The sequence below is a fragment of the Schistocerca gregaria genome, chromosome 8, assembly GCF_023897955.1.
Source record: "Schistocerca gregaria isolate iqSchGreg1 chromosome 8, iqSchGreg1.2, whole genome shotgun sequence".
Taxonomy (NCBI): domain Eukaryota; kingdom Metazoa; phylum Arthropoda; class Insecta; order Orthoptera; family Acrididae; genus Schistocerca; species Schistocerca gregaria.
Window position 1 is genome coordinate 271,964,203 of NC_064927.1, and position 21,135 is coordinate 271,985,337.

At 40.4% G+C, this 21,135-nt stretch overlaps 1 protein-coding gene across 3 annotated transcripts in view; it reads left to right on the plus strand.

Moving 5' to 3' along the window:
* LOC126284849 (uncharacterized) overlaps positions 1–21,135 on the plus strand; it is a 60,231-nt gene that overhangs the window by 31,560 nt on the left and 7,536 nt on the right. For all 3 annotated transcript variants that reach the window (XM_049984078.1, XM_049984076.1, XM_049984077.1), the window contains exons 3-4: positions 9,237–9,344; positions 9,421–9,562. In XM_049984078.1, coding sequence (XP_049840035.1) covers positions 9,237–9,344; positions 9,421–9,562 — 250 coding nt within the window. The remainder of the gene's footprint in view (positions 1–9,236; positions 9,345–9,420; positions 9,563–21,135) is intronic.

The following is a 21,135-nucleotide window of genomic DNA, read 5'->3' on the forward strand; positions in this document are numbered from 1 at the left end:
TCAGAGGATAATATTAAAACAATGTGGTAAGTTGTGAAGGAAGTGTCTGGCCAGCAGCATAAGATCAGCGATATAAAGTCAGTTTGTAGTAAAAATATTTCTGTTACTGATAAGTCAGATATATATACAGTATTTAACAATCATTTTCTGAGCATTGCTGGTAAATTAAATAAAAATTTAGTCTCTACAGGGAATTGTATAACTTTCTTGGCAAATGCCTTTCAGAGATTAATGTCTGAAATACTCCTTTGCGATATTGACAAGGGGGAGATTGGGTCAATAATTAAATTACTGAAGACTAAGGACTCTCATGGTTATGAGGGAGTGCCTAGCAGAATATTAAAGTACTGTGCTGCACATGGTAGCCCTGTATTTAGCGATATTTGTAATTTTTCCTTTAGGAATAGTCAGTTTCCTGAACGATTAAAGTATTCGGTAGTAAAGCCACTTTATAAAAAGGGGGAAAGGAATAATGTAGACAATTTTAGACCTATTTCTATGCCATAAGTGTTTACTTAAGTTATTGAAAAGGCTGTGTTTGTAAGGATAATTGATCATTTTATATCACACGATTTGCTATCAAATGTACAGTTCGGCTTTAGAAGTTGTTTAACAACTGAAACTGCTGTATTCTCTTTTCTCTGAGAGGTACTGGAAGGGTTTAAAAAGGGGGTTTCGAATGCTAGGCATATTTTTTGATTTAACTAAGGTGTTTGATTGTGTTGATCACATAATATTGCTCCAGAAGTTGGGCGATTACAGAATACAGGTAGTAGTTCACAATTGGTTGATGTCTTACTTTAACAACAAACAGCAAAAGGTCATTATTCACAATGTTGATAATGACTGTGATGTAGGATCTGAGTGGGGTATGGTAAAGTGGGAGGTGCCCCCCGGATCAGTTCTTGGGCCACTCCTGTTCCTTATTTACGTAAATGATATGCCCTCTAGTATTACGGGTAACTCTAAAATATTTCTGTTTGCTGATGACACTAGCTCGGTAGTAAAGGATGTTGTGTGCAACATTGGCTCGGTTTCAAATAGTGCAGTACATGAGCTACATTCATGGCTTGTAGAAAATAAACTAACACTATCACAGTAAGACTCAGTTTTTACAGTTTCTAACACACAATTCAACAAAACCTGAGTTTTAATTTCCCAGAATAGGCATATGATTAGTGAAACTGAACAGTTCAGATTTCTAGGCGTTCAGATAGATAGTAAACTGTCATGGGAAGCCCACATTCAGGATCTTGTTCAAAGATTTAATGCTACCATTTTTACTATTCGAATGAAATCTGAAGTGAGTGATCGTTCGACACAAAAATTAGTCTACTTTGCTTATTTTCATTCGCTTATGTCATATGGTATTATATTTTGGGGTAACTCTTCCCATTCTAAAAGGATACTTTTGGCTCAGAAAAGGGCGGTTCGGGCAGTAAGTGGTGTAAGTTCACAAACCTCTTGTCGACCCCTGTTCATTAGCCTGGGTATTTTGACATTGGCCTCTCAATATATATATTCCTCACTGTCATTTCTTGTAAACAGTATTTGCTTTTTCTCATGAATAAGCAGCTTTCACTCAGTTAATACTTGACAGAAATCAAACCTGCATTTGAATCGGACTTCCTTAACTCTTGTGCAGAAAGGTGTGCAGTATACTGCTGCATCCATTTTCAATAAGCTACCACTTGAATTAAAAAATCTTAGCAGTAATCCATGTGCTTTCAAATCAAAACTGAAGTGTTTCCCCATGGGCCACTCTTATTCTGTCGAGGAGTTCCTTGAAAAATTAAGCTGTTTCTTGTTGTATTGTTGATTGCGCTTACTTAAACTTATGGATTGACTTTTTTCGGGTTCATAAACATTTTATTTTTATCCATTACTACTTTTATGTTGCAATATGGTGTACTGACATGTTTCACAACCTTGGTGATTTATTCCCCAATTTGGTCCTACGGAAATTGACATGTAAATAAATAAATAAAATAATAGGGACCAAACTCTGACTGTAAAAGCCTTCCTTTTGTTGTCCCTCAATCAAGACTGGTATTACAGGTACTTGAGTTTAGTTGTGAACTTATCTCCCTGTTCCAAAATGGTTAGGAAATTGGTTACTTGTTTTTGACAGTCAACAAATACCATTCATGCTGAATTCATTGTGTTCTTAAATACAGTGGATGAACAACGTGCTCATGTGTTTCTTGAAGAAGTGGTCAAAGTTCAGGATACTTCACCAGCATTTTCTTCTCAAAGACAGTGCAGCAAACGTTGCATATGGGTCTCTGCAACAGGTGTGTAGTTGATGCACCGATACTGACTGCTGTTCGTGAGCTGAGAAGGCTGAATTTAGGATGCCAATACTGCTACAGGATGCCCACTGAGTGGCACCCGGTAGCCTTTCAGGTGAATCATGTTTTATTCTCTGATGACCAGGTGGCCATTGCCATTTACAACATAAAACATCCGAAAGAAAACAGCCTGCAACACTCTTCAAAATGGTCCAGGCTGGAGGAGGGAGCAATATGGTCTGGGGAATGTTTTGTGTTATTCCCCAAGTGATTTCGTCATTCTTGAAGGCACGGTAGACCAACACAAGTATGTGTGTATCCTTGTGAGGCCACCTGGATCAGGCTGTACACATCATGGAGCCTCAGTTGAAAAACTCAGCATAGCTGATCACAGTACTGGAGTCGACATGGCTCCATTTGGTCTTGCAATCCATTTTCTTACGCCATAATGCCCATCCCATTCAGTTCTAATAAAAATTTTACATTGTTCCCTCAAAATCTCCATTGTTTTACCAAAAATTGAATTATTAATTAATTTATAAAAATCTTTCTCAAAGTCACAACTCGCAGAAGCTGTCTGTCTCGTATTCAGATCAATATACTCCTTCAGCTGGGGAGACTGCTTGAAGGAGATAGCCTGGGTGATTCTAGCCAGCTTCATACCCAAGCTGAGATACTGCTGGAGATTGTGATAATGAATAATGAATCTTCACTTATACCCCCAGTGTTGTCATCAGTTTTGGTGTGGAGCCTCCTCGCAGAACTAATTGCTTTGGTCACACCAGCAAATTGACATGTGCATCATGCAAACTAAAATGTCAGCTCTGCCTCCACCACATACCCGACATCAGAATCAGCTGCCATAACCTAGATGATTTTTCCACCTAATCCCATGCGTTCGTCTTTGGGCACCCATCGAAACTCACCAACTGGCAGTGATTGCTGCATGGCTTGCCCGTATAAGTTATTTACGTCCATCTACATCTACATCCATACTCCGCAAGCCACCTGACGGTGTGTGGCAGAGGGAACCCTGAGTACCTCTATCAGTTCTCCCTTCTATTCCAGTCTCGTATTGTTCATGGAAAGAAGGATTGTCGGTATGCTTCTGTGTGGGCTCTAATCTCTCTGATTTTATCCTCATGGTCTCTTCGCGAGATATACGTAGGAGGGAGCAATATACTGCTTGACTCTTCGGTGAAGGTATGTTCTCGAATCTTTAACAAAAGCCCGTACCGAGCTACTGAGCGTCTCTCCTGCAGAGTCTTCCACTGGAGTTTATCTATCATCTCCGTAAAGCTTTCGCGATTACTAAATGATCCTGTAACAAAGCGCGCTGCTCTCCGTTGGATCTTGTCTATCTCTTCTATCAACCCTATATGGTACGGATCCCACACTGTTGAGCAGTATTCAAGCAGTGGGTGAACAAGCATACTGTAACCTACTTCCTTTGTTTTCACATTGCATTTCCTTAGGATTCTTCCAATGAATCTCAGTCTGGCATCTGCTTTACCAACAACCAACTTAATATGATCGTTCCATTTTAAATCACTCCGAATGCGTACTCCCAGATAATTTATGGAATTAACTGCTTCCAGTTGCTGACCTGCTATTTTGTAGCTAAATGATAAGGGATCTATCTTTCTATGTATTCGCAGCACATTACACTTGTCTACATTGAGATTCAATTGCCATTCCCTGCACCATGCGTCAATTCACTGCAGATCTTCCTACATTTCAATACAATTTTTCCTTGTTGCAACCTCTCGATACACCACAGCATCATCTGCAAAAAGCCTCAGTGAACTTCCGATATCATCCACCAGGTCATTTATGTATATTGTGAATAGCAACGGTCCTATGACACTCCCGTGCGGCACACCTGAAATCACTCTTACTTCGGAAGACTTCTCTCCAATGAGAATGACATGCTGCGTTCTGTTATCTAGGAACTCCTCAATCCAATCACACAATTGGTCTGATAGTCCGTATGCTCTTACTTTGTTCATTAAACGACTGTGGGGAACTGTGTCAAACGCCTTGCGGAAGTCAAGAAACACGGCATCTACCTGTGAACCCGTGTCTATGGCCCTCTGAGTCTCGTGGACGAATAGCACGAGCTGGGTTTCACACGACCATCTCTTTCGAAACCCATGCTGATTCCTACAGAGTAGATTTCTAGTCTTCAGAAAAGTCATTATACTCGAACATAATACGTGTTCCATAATTCCACAACTGATCGACGTTAGATATATAGGTCTATAGTTCTGCACATCTGTTTGACATCCCTTCTTGAAAACGGGGATGACCTGTGCCCTTTTCCAATCCTTTGGAACGCTTCGCTCTTCTAGAGGGGGGGCAAGTTCCTTTGCGTACTCTGTGTAAAATCGAACTGGTATCCCATCAGGTCCAGCAGCCTTTCCTCTTTTGAGCGATTTTAATTGTTTCTCTATCCCTCTGTCGTCTATTTCGATATCTACCATTTTGTCATCTGTGCGACAATCTAGAGAAGGAACTACAGTGCAGTCTTCCTCTGTGAAACAGCTTTGGAAGAAGACATTTAGAATTTCGGCCTTTAGTCTGTCACCCTCTGTTTCAGTACCATTTTGGTCACAGAGCGTCTGGAAATTTTGTTTTGATCCACCTACCGCTTTGACATAGGACAAAATTTCTTAGGATTTTCTGCCAAGTCGGTACATAGAACTTTACTTTTGAATTCATTGAACGCCTCTCGCATAGCCCTCCTCACACTAAATTTCGCTTCGCGTAATTTTTGTTTGTCTGCAAGGCTTTGGCTATGTTTATGTTTGCTGTGAAGTACCCTTTGCTTCCGCAGCAGTTTTCTAACTCGGTTGTTATACCACGGTGGCTCTATTCCATCTCTTATGATCTTGCTTTGCACATACTCATCTAACGCATATTGTACGATGGTTTTGAACTTTGTCCACTGATCCTCAACACTTTCTGTACTTGAGACAAAACCTTTGTGTTGAGCCATCAAGTACTCTGAAATCTGCTTTTTGTCACTTTTGCTAAACAGAAAAATCTTCCTACCTTTTTTAATATTTCTATTTACGGCTGAAATCATCGATGCAATAACTGCTTTATGATCGCTGATTCCCTGTTCTGCATTAATTGATTCAAATAGTTCGGGTCTATTTGTCACCAGAAGGTCTAATATGTTATCGCCACGAGTCGGTTCTCTGTTTAACTGTTCAAGGTAGTTTTCAGATAATGTACTTTAAAAAATTTCATTGGATTCTTTTTCCCTGCCGCCTGTTATGAAGGTTTGAGTCTCCCAGTCTATATTCAGCAAATTAAAATCTCCACCCGGAACTATAACATGGTGGGGAAGTCTACTCGAAATATTTTCCAAATTATTCTTCAGGTGCTCAGTCACAACAGCTGCTGAGCCCGGGGGCCTATAGAGACATCCAATTACCATGTCTGAGCCTGCTTTAACCATGACCTTCACCCAAATCATTTCACAATTCGGATCTCCGTCAATTTCCTTCGATACTATTGCACTTCTTATCGCTATGAACACGCCTCCCCCTTCACTGTCCAGCCTATCTCTGCGGTATACATTCCAATCTGAGGTACATTATGTAACTCGATTCAAAGGATACGTTGAACCTGTTCTCATCTGTGGGCTATTTGCCTTCACATGCCTATGGACATGTTGGCAAAGTCCCCCATGGATCTCTCGCTCAAAGATAACAAGCATGTCAGCATCGGTCAATAGTTCAATGCTGCACTTTGTTTTCTTGAGCATTACATCCCACGACAACCCAGGTGCCGTATAATAAAAGGCAGGATCCAGAGAATATTTGGCCATGTATAGACTCTGGAATTTCTCGAAAACGTCCGCAAGCAAGCGCATGTCTGTGTCCATGTAAAGCTGTGCGTACTCTCCTAAAGTTGAAATATTGAATTCCTGGTAGACATTCATGGCATGCTCGTACTCTGCATCTGTTATAGCATCGCCTGTAAGGTTGCTGTAGAATCCAGTTATGTTGGATAGCCTGGTTTAGTTGAGTTTCGCCGTACTATCCACATACTCATATGGGAATACCCCCTTCCTAGTCACAAGTTGAAACTTTTCCTCATCGGGAAATGCAGCTTGAGTGATATACATATCCTCCTGTGGTAGAGTTTTAACAGACTTCTGGAGTAGCGCCTGAATAAGACGTAGCATATCAAGGAAGCAGAGCGCAATTCTTGGTGTCATTCATTTGGAGAATGAGATGTATTTATCGACGCTCTCAGGTAGGACATTGACTTGATTGTTCTCCAAGCTGAAATCACCCAAGCGCTCAGCTACAAAGTGAGTTCATACCCACTTAAATTCTAAAAGAAAAAGGATATGTATCTTGGTAGCTGGTACTTCAAATTGCATGTGTTGTGAGCTACACCATGGAACTTCCCCGTAAGACGACACTGGTCCCTACAAGGAGTTTCTGCTTTTCTGTGTAATGGCAGTCTGCAGATGTGACAATCAAGTGCATTTTTATACAAACCTTCATTCTCCTTCAATTTGGTCATGGGCACATTGTTGCTGTAAAGCTTATCAACATCCCATGGGAAGTTTTTTGAGCTCAGTCGGCAGCCAAACTGCAGGATTTTCCGAGACTGGAATCATATGACGATACAATTTGGTACGATGCCGCATATGGTATGTGTTTTTTGTAAAGGTGGTATGTGAGGCTGTAGGGTCACCTTCACAGTGGGTCCCAGGAGCGAGGAGGCATTCAAAGTTGGCGTAAACTATAAACGGGCATCGCTCCTGGTGGTGTGCATTATTGAACTTCATGAATTTGTTTTCCTCAGAGGGCATAACAACACATACCAGGTCCTTGGGAGCACAGTCTACTAGATGTGCCGTTAATAACTTTTCTGAGGAGAAATAATTGAGGCACCTTACGCAAACATATTTTACATGATGATCAGATGATAGTTGGGTGGAAAGGAGTTGGGACATGCCTTTGATCCAAACATAGTGATAATTATCAGCTTCAGAGAAGTACAGCATGTTTACAGGCAGCTCATGCTCACCAGCAAATTTTGGGGAATAAAGGGGGCTGGTGATAACATGCTTGTCTTGCTCATCTAACTTGCTTCTCTTTTCCAGGCCATAAACACGAACTGATATGGCGGTATTCTGCACCTCAGATTTAGATATGTCCTGGATCTTTATGGGGAAATTGATACCATCAAAGTTATAACACCCATGAATATTACCACCTACGTGGTATGTACTCAGACACTCAGGATTATCCCTTTGATTGTACTTTCTTTCACAAGCCAGGATTGACCATGCAAAACAAGCCCGATCATTTCTATTTTCTGCATTAATGCATGCTCTCTTTTAACAACAACTTTAGGGAGCTTGATATAGCTTGACCCTCCATTTACCAGATCGTAGACATGTGTATCGATGTCCAGCTGTAGTATTCAGCTGAGTGCTTTAGCTGACCCCCTCATTTCATCTCAGAAAACTGGTGCAATGTAGCACTCAAGGTGGAATTACGAAACCACTCGGCGATTGACGTGCTCTGCGTTATCACGCCATCCCCCCCCCCCCCCCCAAAGATAATAAAGAGTTGTCTTTTCAGCACCAGACTCAACTTTGAGGGGGTGGGGGGAAGGGTGAGGGGGTCCGATAATTAGATGCAAAGTACCGCACTGCTTTTAATGGCAGGATATAGCGGAGCATTGACTACCTTGAGGAACTCCGTTTCCACGACAGGAAGGCATGCCCTTAGAAAACCAACAGGGTCACGGTACACTCCTGCTGGGTTATCAGTCCTCGTGAATGAGATTCGCTCCTCAAAAGCATATACAATCACTGAGTATTCTAAGTGTGGTATGATATCACTGACCTGATGTCCTTCACTAAAAGGATGGGAGACAGAACTGTCACTATTTGATGACGATGATGATGACGACGACGGAGGAGAATGTTGTGGTGCTACCAGGTCAGGCTGCGGTGATGGGTCCCTATGCTATTGTAGACCCAACCCAGTAACTTGAGGGGTGGTGGTTCGTTGCTGGGCCCACGGACGTCAGAGTGGGGATGCTGGGGCGGCGGCTGCAGCAGGATGTGCACCACACTGCGTTGAGGTTGCTGAGACATGACTGCTGTAGAAGAGAGAAAAGAAATAATAGTTAAGTACATTGCTTACTGTTTCTGGTGATCACATGGTTATAAGCAGAGTGAGTAATTACCTTCTTTGCTCTGGCTCCATGGCATTAACTCTTGATCAGGTGACACCATTGCGCACTCAAAAAAGTCATCGTCATCTAATAGGGCCAGATCAGAGTGCCTTTGTCTTTCCACGTCAGAATCTGGCAGTTGGTCTGTCTCGCCTACAACAATAACAACCAACAAGATATATAAAGCAATTTGTAACAGAAAAGAAAACTTCCTATACCACTACCACTACTACTAGAGGCACGTACAAATATAATTTTCTTTCTTTCTTTCTTTCTTTCTTTCTTTTTTTTTTTTTTTTTTAGTATGCTGCTTGGGCATCTCATTATTTGCTGGAGGCTGTTCCTGCAGCTGCTGATGAACAGCCTCCAGCTGCCTGTCCAACAAATCGAACTCCTCTAGAGCTGTTCCTGTAACAGGTTGAGACATAATTTTATTTATTTTGAATGTCGAGTTACACAGAAAGATCACTTGTGGATTTTTTTCCTATACTTACATGAGTGTTGTTGGTTATCCACAGCTGGAGACTGTTCCATGTAGCATTGCTGCTGCAGTAAATAGTTGTTTTAATCCCCCAGCTCTGCCTCCAGCTCAGTTTGTTGCATCAAGTGAGCTAGGGGAACAAAAAAAAAGTAGTATGAAATAAGAAAATTTTGAATCACTACTATAAAAAAACAAATTACAATGAAAATTATACTCACATGACAATTCTGGCTGTAAACCCAACACAGGAGGCTGTACTTCGAGAGTGTGCTGCGGTCCAACCCCCTCCTGTTTCACCTCACACTCGAAGACAAAATCCTGGAGTTGTACTATAACAAGAAGACGGAATTAATAAGGTGAATTTAACATACACACACGGAAATATACACTCAAAATAGAAATTATTTACTCACTTGGTAATCCTGTCTCCAGCACTCTATGCCTCTTGCCACTACACTCTGAAGCGCTGCTGCAGCTACCTCTCTTCACCTTGCAGAGAGAAAAGAACAAGTACACACACAGAGATGATGGAATGCACAACAAGATGGACAGCAGTGGACTGAGGACAATGGAGGTTGGTTGTTGGTTTATACATAGACGGAGGCGACCAATGAGAGAGCTTCATTTGAATGTTCAGCCAATGAGAAGCTTTTATGGAACATCACTACTTCTTGAAGGGCTTGATGCGACCATCGTGTCTCTCTCTCTCTCTCTCTCTCTCTCTCTCTCTCTCTCTCTCTCTCTCTCTCTCTCTCTCTCTCACCCCCCCTCCCCCTACCTACCTCCCCTCTCCCCCCCCCTCTCTCACCCCCCCCCTCTCTCTCTCTCCAAGTAACAAGAAACCTTTAATGATTAACTGTGTTTTCGCAAGTGTGCAGATACATGTGAAGGCTGCAGGCGGTAAGAAGTTTACCATTTCTCAGATGTATGCTGAAAGCAGGATATTACGATTTCTGGGAAAGGTAACATGCGATGCCTCGTTAGGACCATCAGGAAGAATGCAATCGGTGTTATTTTGTGATATTTTCGTTAACAGGTCTTCTTAGGACAAGAATTTCTATTCGTACAAGCTGAGACATCACGAAAGCTACAACAAAAGTGACGGTTAACTATTTCTGTGACACTTTACCAATTCCAAGAAGGGACTGGTAAGAATTGGACAGTGTGTCCCATTAGGATCGCAAGGGAGAAAGCAGTCAATGTTATTCTAGGAATCATTGGAACAGATTTCTATAGATCGACGTGCGACGTCAGTATCCACAGGTAGAGAGATTTTGTGTCAGCAATGGTAAACACTCGTGCGCGGCCCAGAGGTTGACTTGCCTCTTACTTACATAGACATGTGATGTCAGTATAACTAACACTCGAAGAACTCTAACTGTAGATGCAACTTTCACTTGCCATCAGCAGCAGCCTGAGAGCAATATCTCGTGCCCTATATTCCTCTATCCGGCGGTGGCTCACGGCAGCATCGACGTGTGCACGCGTTGGAGCCTCTGATAGTTGTGGTTGATGATAGTTTGACAGCATTTTATACGTGTACTGAGTGTTTGTGCACTGCATCATTTTTGACTGTTTAAGCATTGTAAGCGTGTTTGCATAACGTTACACATGCATTATTTAAGTGATCTAGGAGTAGTTTGCATGTCTGTATGCTATGTGCTGCATTTTTTCAGTAATTTACGAATTTATGCTTCTCTGCACATCAGTGTACTGCATTATTTACGAGTAGTTTGCAGGTCTGTAGACTATTTGCTGCGATCTCGAGCACATCAGGGTGTGTGTTTTGTTTCAGTGTAATAAATATACTTTGTTAAATTCACCCCAAAATAAATTGTTCCGAAATAAATAAAGTGCACTCCTTCCTCTCTCCAGCAGCCCAGAACAGGCTGAATCCTTTTCCTGCCGTTTTTCCCCCTCCAGACCGCAATCTTGGATTACATCAAAGGAGGGACGACAGTGCCCTATGGTGGCAGTACTGTGTGCTAGGTCAGGTGGACTCTGGACACTGCCTCTAATTGTTTAAATAAAGACTGACTGCAAAATAAAGGCTTATGTCCATCCTATCCAGCACAGACTGAGTCCTATTCCCGCCAATTCCTAGAAAGAGGTGGCGGTTGGATGACTTAGATTAGTGGAGGTAGCAAAGTGCCCCTTCCTCTCGCCATTTTCTTAGGTTAGTGGTGGTGGTGGTTAGTGTTTAACGTCCCGTCGACAACGAGGTCTTTAGAGAGGGAGCGCAAGCTCGGGTTAGGAAAGGATTGGGAAGGAAATCGGCCGTGCCCTTTCAAAGGAACCATCCCGGCATTTGCCTGAAACGATTTAGGGAAATCACGGAAAACCTAAATCAGGATGGCCGGAGACGGGATTGAACCGTCGTCCTCCTGAATGCGAGTCCAGTGTGCTAACCACTACGCCACCTCGCTCGGTCTTAGGTTAGTGGAGGTAGCCATGGTGTGCTGCATTATCCTGCTGGAGTGGGAACTACTCAACATTTTCTGGTGGAGGGGAGGGGAGGGAGGGGGAGGAGAAGGGTAGGAGATGTCATTAAGTTAGTGGAGGTAGCCCAATTGACCTATCTTCCCACCAAAATTTGAACTTCCTGCCATGATGTCATTGCGACATTGCCATATCTATTGCTGAAATCTTCAATCCGCCATCTTGAATAAATTTAGCAAAAATGGAGAGTGGGACCATACAAAGGTTGTTCCATTACTCATGATCTTAATTAGTTTCAGCACATTCATGCGAGATACCTATGATACAGAACATTATTAGAACTATAAAAAGTGTAGTACATTTTTTTCGTCAATCTCCACTTCGGGACAACCTTTTGATGAAAATTATGGAACAAGTTAACTCTTCTCATTCGACACTTATCTCCCCTTCTGAGACGCGGTGGACCGAAAATAATGTGGCTGCCGAAATATTTGTAGAAATACTTCCAGTACTATCCACAACACTTGAGACACTTCAAGACGCTGCTAGTAAGGATGTCGCCTCTCCCGCATACCAACTGCAGATCCCCTTATAAAGCAGCCAGTTTATTGTGTTGCTAGATAAACTAAGAAAAGTTTTTTCATATACAGTGAACCTAAAAAAAGCAATGTAGAAGATCAATGTGGATTTGACCAAAACTTTCAGCTATGCGAATACAATAAAAACTACTTTGCAAAATGTTCGGAACAAAAGTCAATTCTCAGTCCTTTTCGAGAAGGCAAAACAAAAGAGTCCAAATGACACAGTTGTTCCAGGAATGACTGGAAGGCAAACCCAGTGCAGCAATGTACCAGGAGAAACTGCCAAGTATATTACCAATCAAACATATTTCACACTTTTGTTGAACCTGTGATTACAGAAATTAATGCTCGTTTTAAACCACGTGAAGAAACGATCAAAGGGATTCAGATGCTTTCGATTAAGAAAACCAGTAATGACTGCAGAACAAAGAAAGTCTTAAAAATATAGCAGAAATGTTTCTGGCTGAAAATGCAGGCACAGTATTTCTGGGTGAATATGAGATATGGCACAATCACCGGAAAACTGTAGAGTGAAAGCCTGACACTGCAATAGAAGCTATTGATCAGTGCAATGAACAGTTTTTCCTTTGATAAAAAAAAAGCTTCTCATCCTCTTAGACACACCCCCAGTGTCTGCTGCAACACCAGAAAGATGTTTCTCCACTCTAAAGTGGCTAAAAACCTACATCAGAAATAAAATTGGAGGTGACAGACTTACTGGTCTTGCTCTAATGAGTGTTCATTGTGACCTGGCAGTCAACCAGATTCTGAAGAAATTATAAATATGTTGACAATAAGTCCTAAAAACAATACTTTAAAGTCATTTTTGTTATTTATTAAACTACAGTAACTTATGACCTAAAGTTACAACGAAATGCCAAAGTGTCACAAACTTAAATACAATCAAAGAATACTGTAATAATTTTGTAATATTATACAATTAATTACATAATTTAATAATATATAAATACCTACAATTTTAGATTTCTTCCTTTTGTCATCCACAAGTACCTTATTACATACATTACACATTTTTATTTTAAGGTGCCTAGATTAATTAGTGCTTACCTGCAACTTTACTTGCATGTGACGTGGATTCTAATGTGCTAATGGGATTTCTAATTGACTGATATTATTGGAGCTAAACAAGTGTCTTTTTATGGTGTAAAACATGATATGGACAAAGTCTTATCCTCCTAAGGTTCAGTGATCCCTATGGGGTGGCAGCGCTCTCTTTTTACGAGAGACTGGAAACTGCTTTTGTGGTCAACCAGAAGGCAATGGAGAACATGCTGACCGTAGTGTGTGGGGGCTCTATCGCTATATATAGGCACTACTGTCTTGGCATAGGAGCATCACCTTAAGACTGCAGCCAGATGGTGGAAAGCCATGCTTTGTGAGCCACCTGGACCATTCTCCAGATGTATTGCCTAGGACTGGACCAGATGGTGGAAAGCCGAGTGCGGCGAGCGACCGCATAGGGTGGCAGCAAAGGGCAGAAAGTGGCCTCCCTGGCCGTGAGGCTTCCGGAGGAGCAGCTGACGGTTTGAAGGAGCATGTGTCCCCTCCCTCATAGGTGAATGGAGGGAGGAAGGGGGCCTCAGTTTTCGGCACGGACATTCAGCTACCGCCTCCTCTGCAGTATTTTAGGACAGTGATTTTCCCGAGTACATGTGCTCCATTATGACCCGTTCATTACGAGTGCTGCTGGTTTTTTTTTTTCTTTCTCTCTCTCTCTCTCTCTCTCTCTCTCTCTCTCTCTTTTTTTTTTTTTTTTTTTTTTTTTTTTTTTTTTTTTTTTTTTTTTTTTTTTTTTAATCCTCTCTCTCTCCACAACAATTTCAAGCTGTAATTAGAACTGCGACACATTTTTTCCCATCAGTTGTGGTAATGTGTATTGGCTTCAATTACCTGGGCTACAGGATGGTTTTTGAGAAGGCATCCGTAGCAAAGTCTGATGACAAACAACGATAAATACTGTATGCTTACAGGTAGTACACTTTCTAAACTCCTCTCTGTCAAACATCAGCATCTCATCAGTTGAATATATTTCCTGCCAAAAAGAATAAAGATAGTACCTTACACCCCAGCCTTTTTCCTGCTGGCTTGTAGGTGTAGGGTAGAGTTTGAGTGTGTCTGTAGGTATTTTCGAGTGGTATTGCAAAATATTTTGCCAGCAGGATAACATCAGTTGTATGGAATTGTCAGTTTTTGAGTTGTATTATGATTTTAAGTCATTATTGTTTAGCACTATGTGTATGAGTCTGTAATTAGGCCCAATCTTTGTGATTAATTATGTAATTAGGATCAATCTTTTTGTCAGTTTCTCGACCAAAAATAAATATAGTACACTAACCTAACCTTCCTCTCCCGCATCTGGACAATTTCCATGTGATAGGGGGTGTAACTTGGTCTTTTCGCCCAGTAGAATCAGGGTTCGAGTACCAGAAACGCCACAGCTATTTGTAATTTTCCATCAATTCCAAGTGCCACTGCTGGTTTAATTGTGTTAGAGGGGTGCACTTGGGCTTTCTGCCCAGGAGGACCAGGGTTTGAGTCCTGGAAAGGGAACTGCCTATTTTAATTTCCCATCAATTCCAAGTGCCTCTGCTGGTTTAATTGTGTTAGGGGGGCTCACTTGAGCTTTTCGCCGAGGGGGACCTGGGTTCAAGTACCAGAAAGGGAACTGCCTATTTTAATTTCCTGCCCGTTCCCGGGTGGGGGGTGGGTTGGGACGTACGCACAGCCTTGGGACAAAGACATTCCCCACGAACATTCGAAATTCCCACCAAAATTTGAAATTCCTACCAATGGGGTTGGTTGGGTGGAGGGTCGGTAGGGGAGTGGGGAGGGGGACAGGGAGGAGGGGCTGGGGTACACGTGCAGCTGAGAATATATGTGACGTCATCCAGGGGTGGTGGCGGTTGTGTTCGGGGGCGGGGATCGGCAGGAGTGGAGGTGATTAATTGATGAATTTAATTAATTTGCATATGAATTTAATTTCTAAAGTCTCCTACAAATGCCTTTATATTACTACTGCTATAGTAGTACTCCTAATAATAACAATAATAATAATAATAGTAACTTTAGGTCATAAGTTACTGTAATTTAATAAATAACAAAAATGACTTTAAATCAGAATAATAAGAAAATACAGTAATGGACTCACACATCCCAGAGCAAACAAACAAAGAGCAACACGCATCAATTAAACAATCAGAGGTAAACAAAATCTTAAGACTGCCACCAGAACAAGTACAAATAGAACACGAAGTGACACACATGTTAGATATAGAAGAAAAATTTCAGCTGACATATATAGAATACAAGGACACAAATACAGACATTAGACCATTCTTGCATAGACCGCCAAATAACCCACAAGTCGAAACAACAATAAAAACTATCAGCACAATCATACACAACAAAATAAATGAAAACACAACTATGGAACAGTTACAACTACTGGTTTATATAGGAGCACTCACTACACTAAGTATACACACTAGGCAGAGATCAGAACCAACCAACACACAGAAGAAACCCACAAAACCAGCATGGCAACACAGGCTACAGATCAGAATAGAAAAACTGAGAAAAGACATTGGACAGCTAACACAATTTATAAGAAAAGAAATATCAGACAAAAAATGAAAAAGGTTAGATAAAATTTCACAACAAGAAGCGATAGAGCAATTAGATGAAAAGAAGCAGAAATTACAAGCATTGGCCAAACGACTTAGAAGATACAAAAAAAGTGAAAATAGAAGGAAACAAAACCAAACTTTCAACACAAACCAACAGAAATTTTACCAGACAATAGATAACACACACATTAAAATAGACAATCCACCAAACATAGCAGACATGGAACACTTCTGGAGCAACATATGGTCAAACCCGGCACAACATAACAGGCATGCACGGTGGATAGAAGCAGAAACAGATACATACAAGATGATACCACAAATGCCTGAAGTGATAATTTTGCAACATGAAGTCACCAAAGCAATTAATTCAACTCACAATTGGAAAGACACTGGAGAAGAGAAAATAGCAAATTTCTGGCTAAAGAAGTTCACCTCAACACATTCACATCTAACTTAATTATTAAACAGTTACATTGCAGACCCATACACATTCCCTGATACACTTGCACATGGAATAACTTATGTGAAACCTAAAGATCAAGCAGACACAGCAAACCCAGCTAAATACCACCCCATAACATGCCTACCAACAATATACAAAATATTAACTTCAGTCATTACACAGAAATTAGTGACACGTACAACACAGAACAAAATTATAAAGGAAGAGCAAAAAGGCTGTTGCAAAGGAGCACGAGGATGTAAAGAGCAACTGATAATAGATGCAGAGGTAACATATCAAGCTAAGCTACACTACGCATACATTGATTACCGAAAAGCTTTTGATAGTGTACCCCACTCATGATTACTACAAATATTGGAAATATACAAAGTAGATCCTAAATTGATACAGTTCCTAAACATAGTAATGAAAAATTTGAAAACCACACTTAATATCCAAACAAATTCAAATAATATCACATCACAGCCAATACAGATTAAGCGTGGAATATACCAAGGAGACTCATTAAGTCCTTTCTGGTTCTGCCTTGCTCTGAACCCAGTATCCAACATGCTAAATAATACAAATTATGGATACAATATTACTGGAACATACCCACACAAAATCAAACATTTGCTATACATGGATGATCTAAAACTACTGGCAGCAACAGATCAACAACTCAACCAATTACTAAAGATAACAGAAGTATTCAGCAATGATATAAATATGGCTTTTGGAACAGACAAATGTAAGAAAAATAGCATAGTGAAGGGAAAACACACTAAACAAGAAGATTACATATTGGATAACCACAGCGACTGCATAGAAGCGATGGAAAGAACAGATGCCTATAAATGTCTAGGATACAGACAAAAAATAGGAATGGATAATACAAATATTAAAGAAGAACTAAAAGCAAAATATAGACAAAGACTAACAAAAATACTGAAAACAGAATTGAGAGCAAGAAACAAAACAAAAGCTATAAATACTTATGCTATACCAATATTGACCTACTCATTAGGAGTACTGAAATGGAGTAACACAGACCTAGAAGCACTCAATACACTTACATGATCACAATGCCACAAATATAGAATACATCACATACATTCAGCAACAGAAAGATTCACAATGAGCAGAAAGGAAGGAGGAAGGGGATTTATCGATATAAAAAAGCTACATTATGGACAGGTAGACAATTTAAGAAAATTCTTTCTAGAACGAGCAGAAACTAGCAAAATACACAAAGCAATCACTCATATAAATACATCGGCTACACCACTGCACTTTCATAACCACTTCTACAACCCTTTAGATCACATAACATCAACAGATACGAAGAAAATAAATTGGAAAAAGAAAACATTGCATGGCAAGCACCCGTATCATCTAACACAGCCACACATCGATCAAGACGCATCCAACACATGGCTAAGAAAAGGCAATATATACAGTGAGACGGAAGGATTCATGATTGCAATACAGAATCAAACAATAAACACCAGATATTACAGCAAGCATATTATTAAAGATCCCAATACCACAACAGATAAATGCAGACTTTGCAAACAACAAATAGAAACAGTAGATCACATCACAAACAGATGTACAATACTAGCAAATACAGAATACCCCAGAAGACATGGCAATGTAGCAAAAATAATACATCAACAGCTTGCCTTCCAACATAAACTTATAAAACAACACGTTCCCACATACAAGTATGCACCACAAAATGTACTGGAGAATGATGAATACAAATTATACTGGAACAGAACCATTATAACAGATAAAACAACACCACATAACAAACCTGACATCATAATCACCAATAAAAAGAAGAAATTAACACAACTAATCGAAATATCCATACCCAATACAACAAATATACAAAAGAAAACAGGAGAAAAAATTGAAAAATACATTCAACTGGCTGAGGAAGTCAAGGATATGTGGCATCAGGATAAAGTTGACATTATACCAATTATACTATCAACTACAGGAGTCATACCACACAATATCCACCAGTACATCAATGCAATACAGCTACATCCAAACTTATATATACAACTACATAAATCCGTAATTATTGATACATGTTCAATTACCCAAAAGTTCCTAAATGCAATATAATATATACCGTACAGTTAAAAGGTTGTCACGCTTGATCAAGGTCCGCGTCACTTTCTACTTTTGACCAGACATAACGTCTTAGATAAGAAAGAAGTAATAATAATAATAATGGTAGTAATAAGAATAATAATAATAATAATGTCTCTATCATAAACAGCACTATGAACAATTCAGAGGCGACCTCTATGATAAGTTCCCATTACATGACCTTTCGCCCTGACTTCTGATAATCAAAGTTTGCTGCTCTCCACAAAAGTGGAAAATTTGTTAACATTAGAGACGGCACACAAACAGTTACTTCTGCAAAATGTAAGCAACCCAGGGCGGTGTGCAGTCCTCGCGAGTTCACTTTCTGCTCTTACTGAATATGCTTTTAGTTGTACCCCAGCTGTGATGTCATTTGAGGCAGTGCCAGGCCCATGAGAAAGACAGGCCTCAGTGCGTATGTCACAAAGGTAGGCCTGAACTCATTCGCTTGCTCAGCTCAGCAGACAAAATACGTTTCTACACCTGTTAACTTGCAGATGGTATTGTATGTACTAATGAGAATTACATATTTTTCCTGATTCTGCTATTATGAAGTCTTACTGATCAACAGTACAACAACAAAATTTAATTTAAGACCAATACTCGATATAAACTGTATAACAGCTTGTTTATGGCATTTAGTCTCGTATGCTTAACAGTCCTCATTTCATACAAGAAGTGGTGCCTTATGCAACTGATAAATCATTTTGGCATGATTTTAATTTTGTTGTATCCTAGTACAGCCGTAACAAATTATAAGTAGCTTCATCAGGTTGCCCTCCATGGGGTGGGTGCACGCAACGACTGTGGTTATATTGGGTTAGATAGAGCACCAATCAGTCGTGGAATTCAGTTGCTTTAATATGCCATTTATAGTCACAACGCATCGATAATGACCTGACACAGGTTGAAATCTGATCTGCATTGTGAATGTACATGTCATATTAAAGCAACTGAATTCCACGACTGATTGCTGCTCTATCTAACCCAAAATTATAAGTAGTCCTACGGACTTCCAGTCATTGTAGGACTAATAACAGTGAGACTCCGTATTAGCGGATTCCAGTAGAAGATGCAATTCTCATTTTTAAGTACACACCTAGTTACGAGTTAACAGGTGTAGAAACGCAGTTTGTCTTCTGAGTTGTGTGAGCGAGTGAGCTCAGGCTCTTCATGACGTACACACCACAACCTGTCTTTCTTGTAGGCCTTGAGGCGAGGCAGCACGTAAGCTGGTGTTAGACTGATGTAACCAGTGTGATAGCTCTCTGTGAAATGAAGATGTCCTTTCAAAAATCTAAATGATCTGGGATGGTGTACAGTCCTTGTGAATTCCCTTTCTACTCTTAATGAAGACGCATTGCAGTCTGGCTTTGAAATCACCCGAGGCAGCACGTTTGCCATCGTTTGACTGACAATGATCGCATTATAACTGAGTGTAAAGCGAAGTGAAGTGCCACTGCTCTCAGACCGTATTAATATATGGTCACAAGTGCTTTTCCTGACTGTTGCTACTGGCCAGTTTAGAGAGCAACGAGTGGCTCTTGTCAGGTGCAACCTGGATACAAGGTGGTTTAGTCAGTTGTGATGTGCTAAATACAATGAGATGTACTGAACAACTTGTTAGCAGATTCAAGCAGGAGGGCAGCGTTATCCAATGCCTACCTGGCGTCCTGAAGCTATTGGCCTCCTTGGCATTTATTTGAAATTATGTATGAGGACCATTAAGTAAGTACTGTACTTAAAAGATTGTTAATTCTACCCCTGTGTGAGATGGCTGGGAATCTGCTTCCTTCAGTGACCCCTTTTGGGGCTGTGTGTGTCAATCTGGAGGTTTCTGTAAGCACCAGGTTAGTATTTTGCAAAGTTAATCTGGTACTTGGAATCATTGTTTGTTATCATTGAGTATTTGATACTACTGATTGAAATTTCTGTTTGTAGTAGACAATATGGCCCTTCCTGTGGCGAGATATTTGTAGGGGCATAACTAAAGTGATGTGCGATCAGCCTAAACATCCACATGTCTCAGTCATGTGTTTGTGCATTCTTGTATTTGCACCCTCTCTTTGGTGCGTGATGAGAAGCCCTTCGTGTTATAGGTCTACATTATAACCAGTAATCCAGTTAGTTTATATCCAAATTACAGTATCCATTAGTCCTTAAGAGGCCTTAATAAATGTATACCCTGACTTATTTAATCTTGTTTGATTATTGTGTGCTTATTCTTTTAAATGACTTTATACATTGTTTCTTATTATTGCTAAGAAGATTAACTTACAATGTTTATGAGTGGACCACTCCCATATTAAAGTTTTAAAGGCTGGTTTCCTTGAAAATAATCTTGAATTGCCTATTTAAGTATTGCTTTGTACGTTAATTTTTATCAAATGTGTTGTCTGGTACATGTTGACAGCCTTGTATTGACAGTGGTTGACACATTGGTGTTTTGCCAGTCTGAGGCAGTTTCCCTTCTGCTTTGGTGACTTTCCCATCATCTCACAAGGCCTAGGTGCTAGCATGTCACAGGCGCTTCTGCTGATCTCCCATTCCAGCCTCAGGTTGAGTAGTTTATTGGTATTCCTTTGGTATCGTGCTGTGGTGGAGGTGTTGCTGGATTAGGACTTGGCTTTAGTGATTTTGGTAAAGTAATTTAATCAGTGTTTCTATTATTGTATGGTGATTGTGGGTGTATGATGAAAGCCTTTGGCCAAACTGAGCATTGAGTTTCTTCATTGGTTAAAAAAAAAATTTAAAAATAAAAGAGAGAGAGAGAGAGAGAGAGAGAGAGAGAGAGAGAGAGAGAGAGAGAATGGCCTTTAGTGTCAGAGACTTGTATGTGTACCTCTAATGCATGTTCATAGAAGGGAAT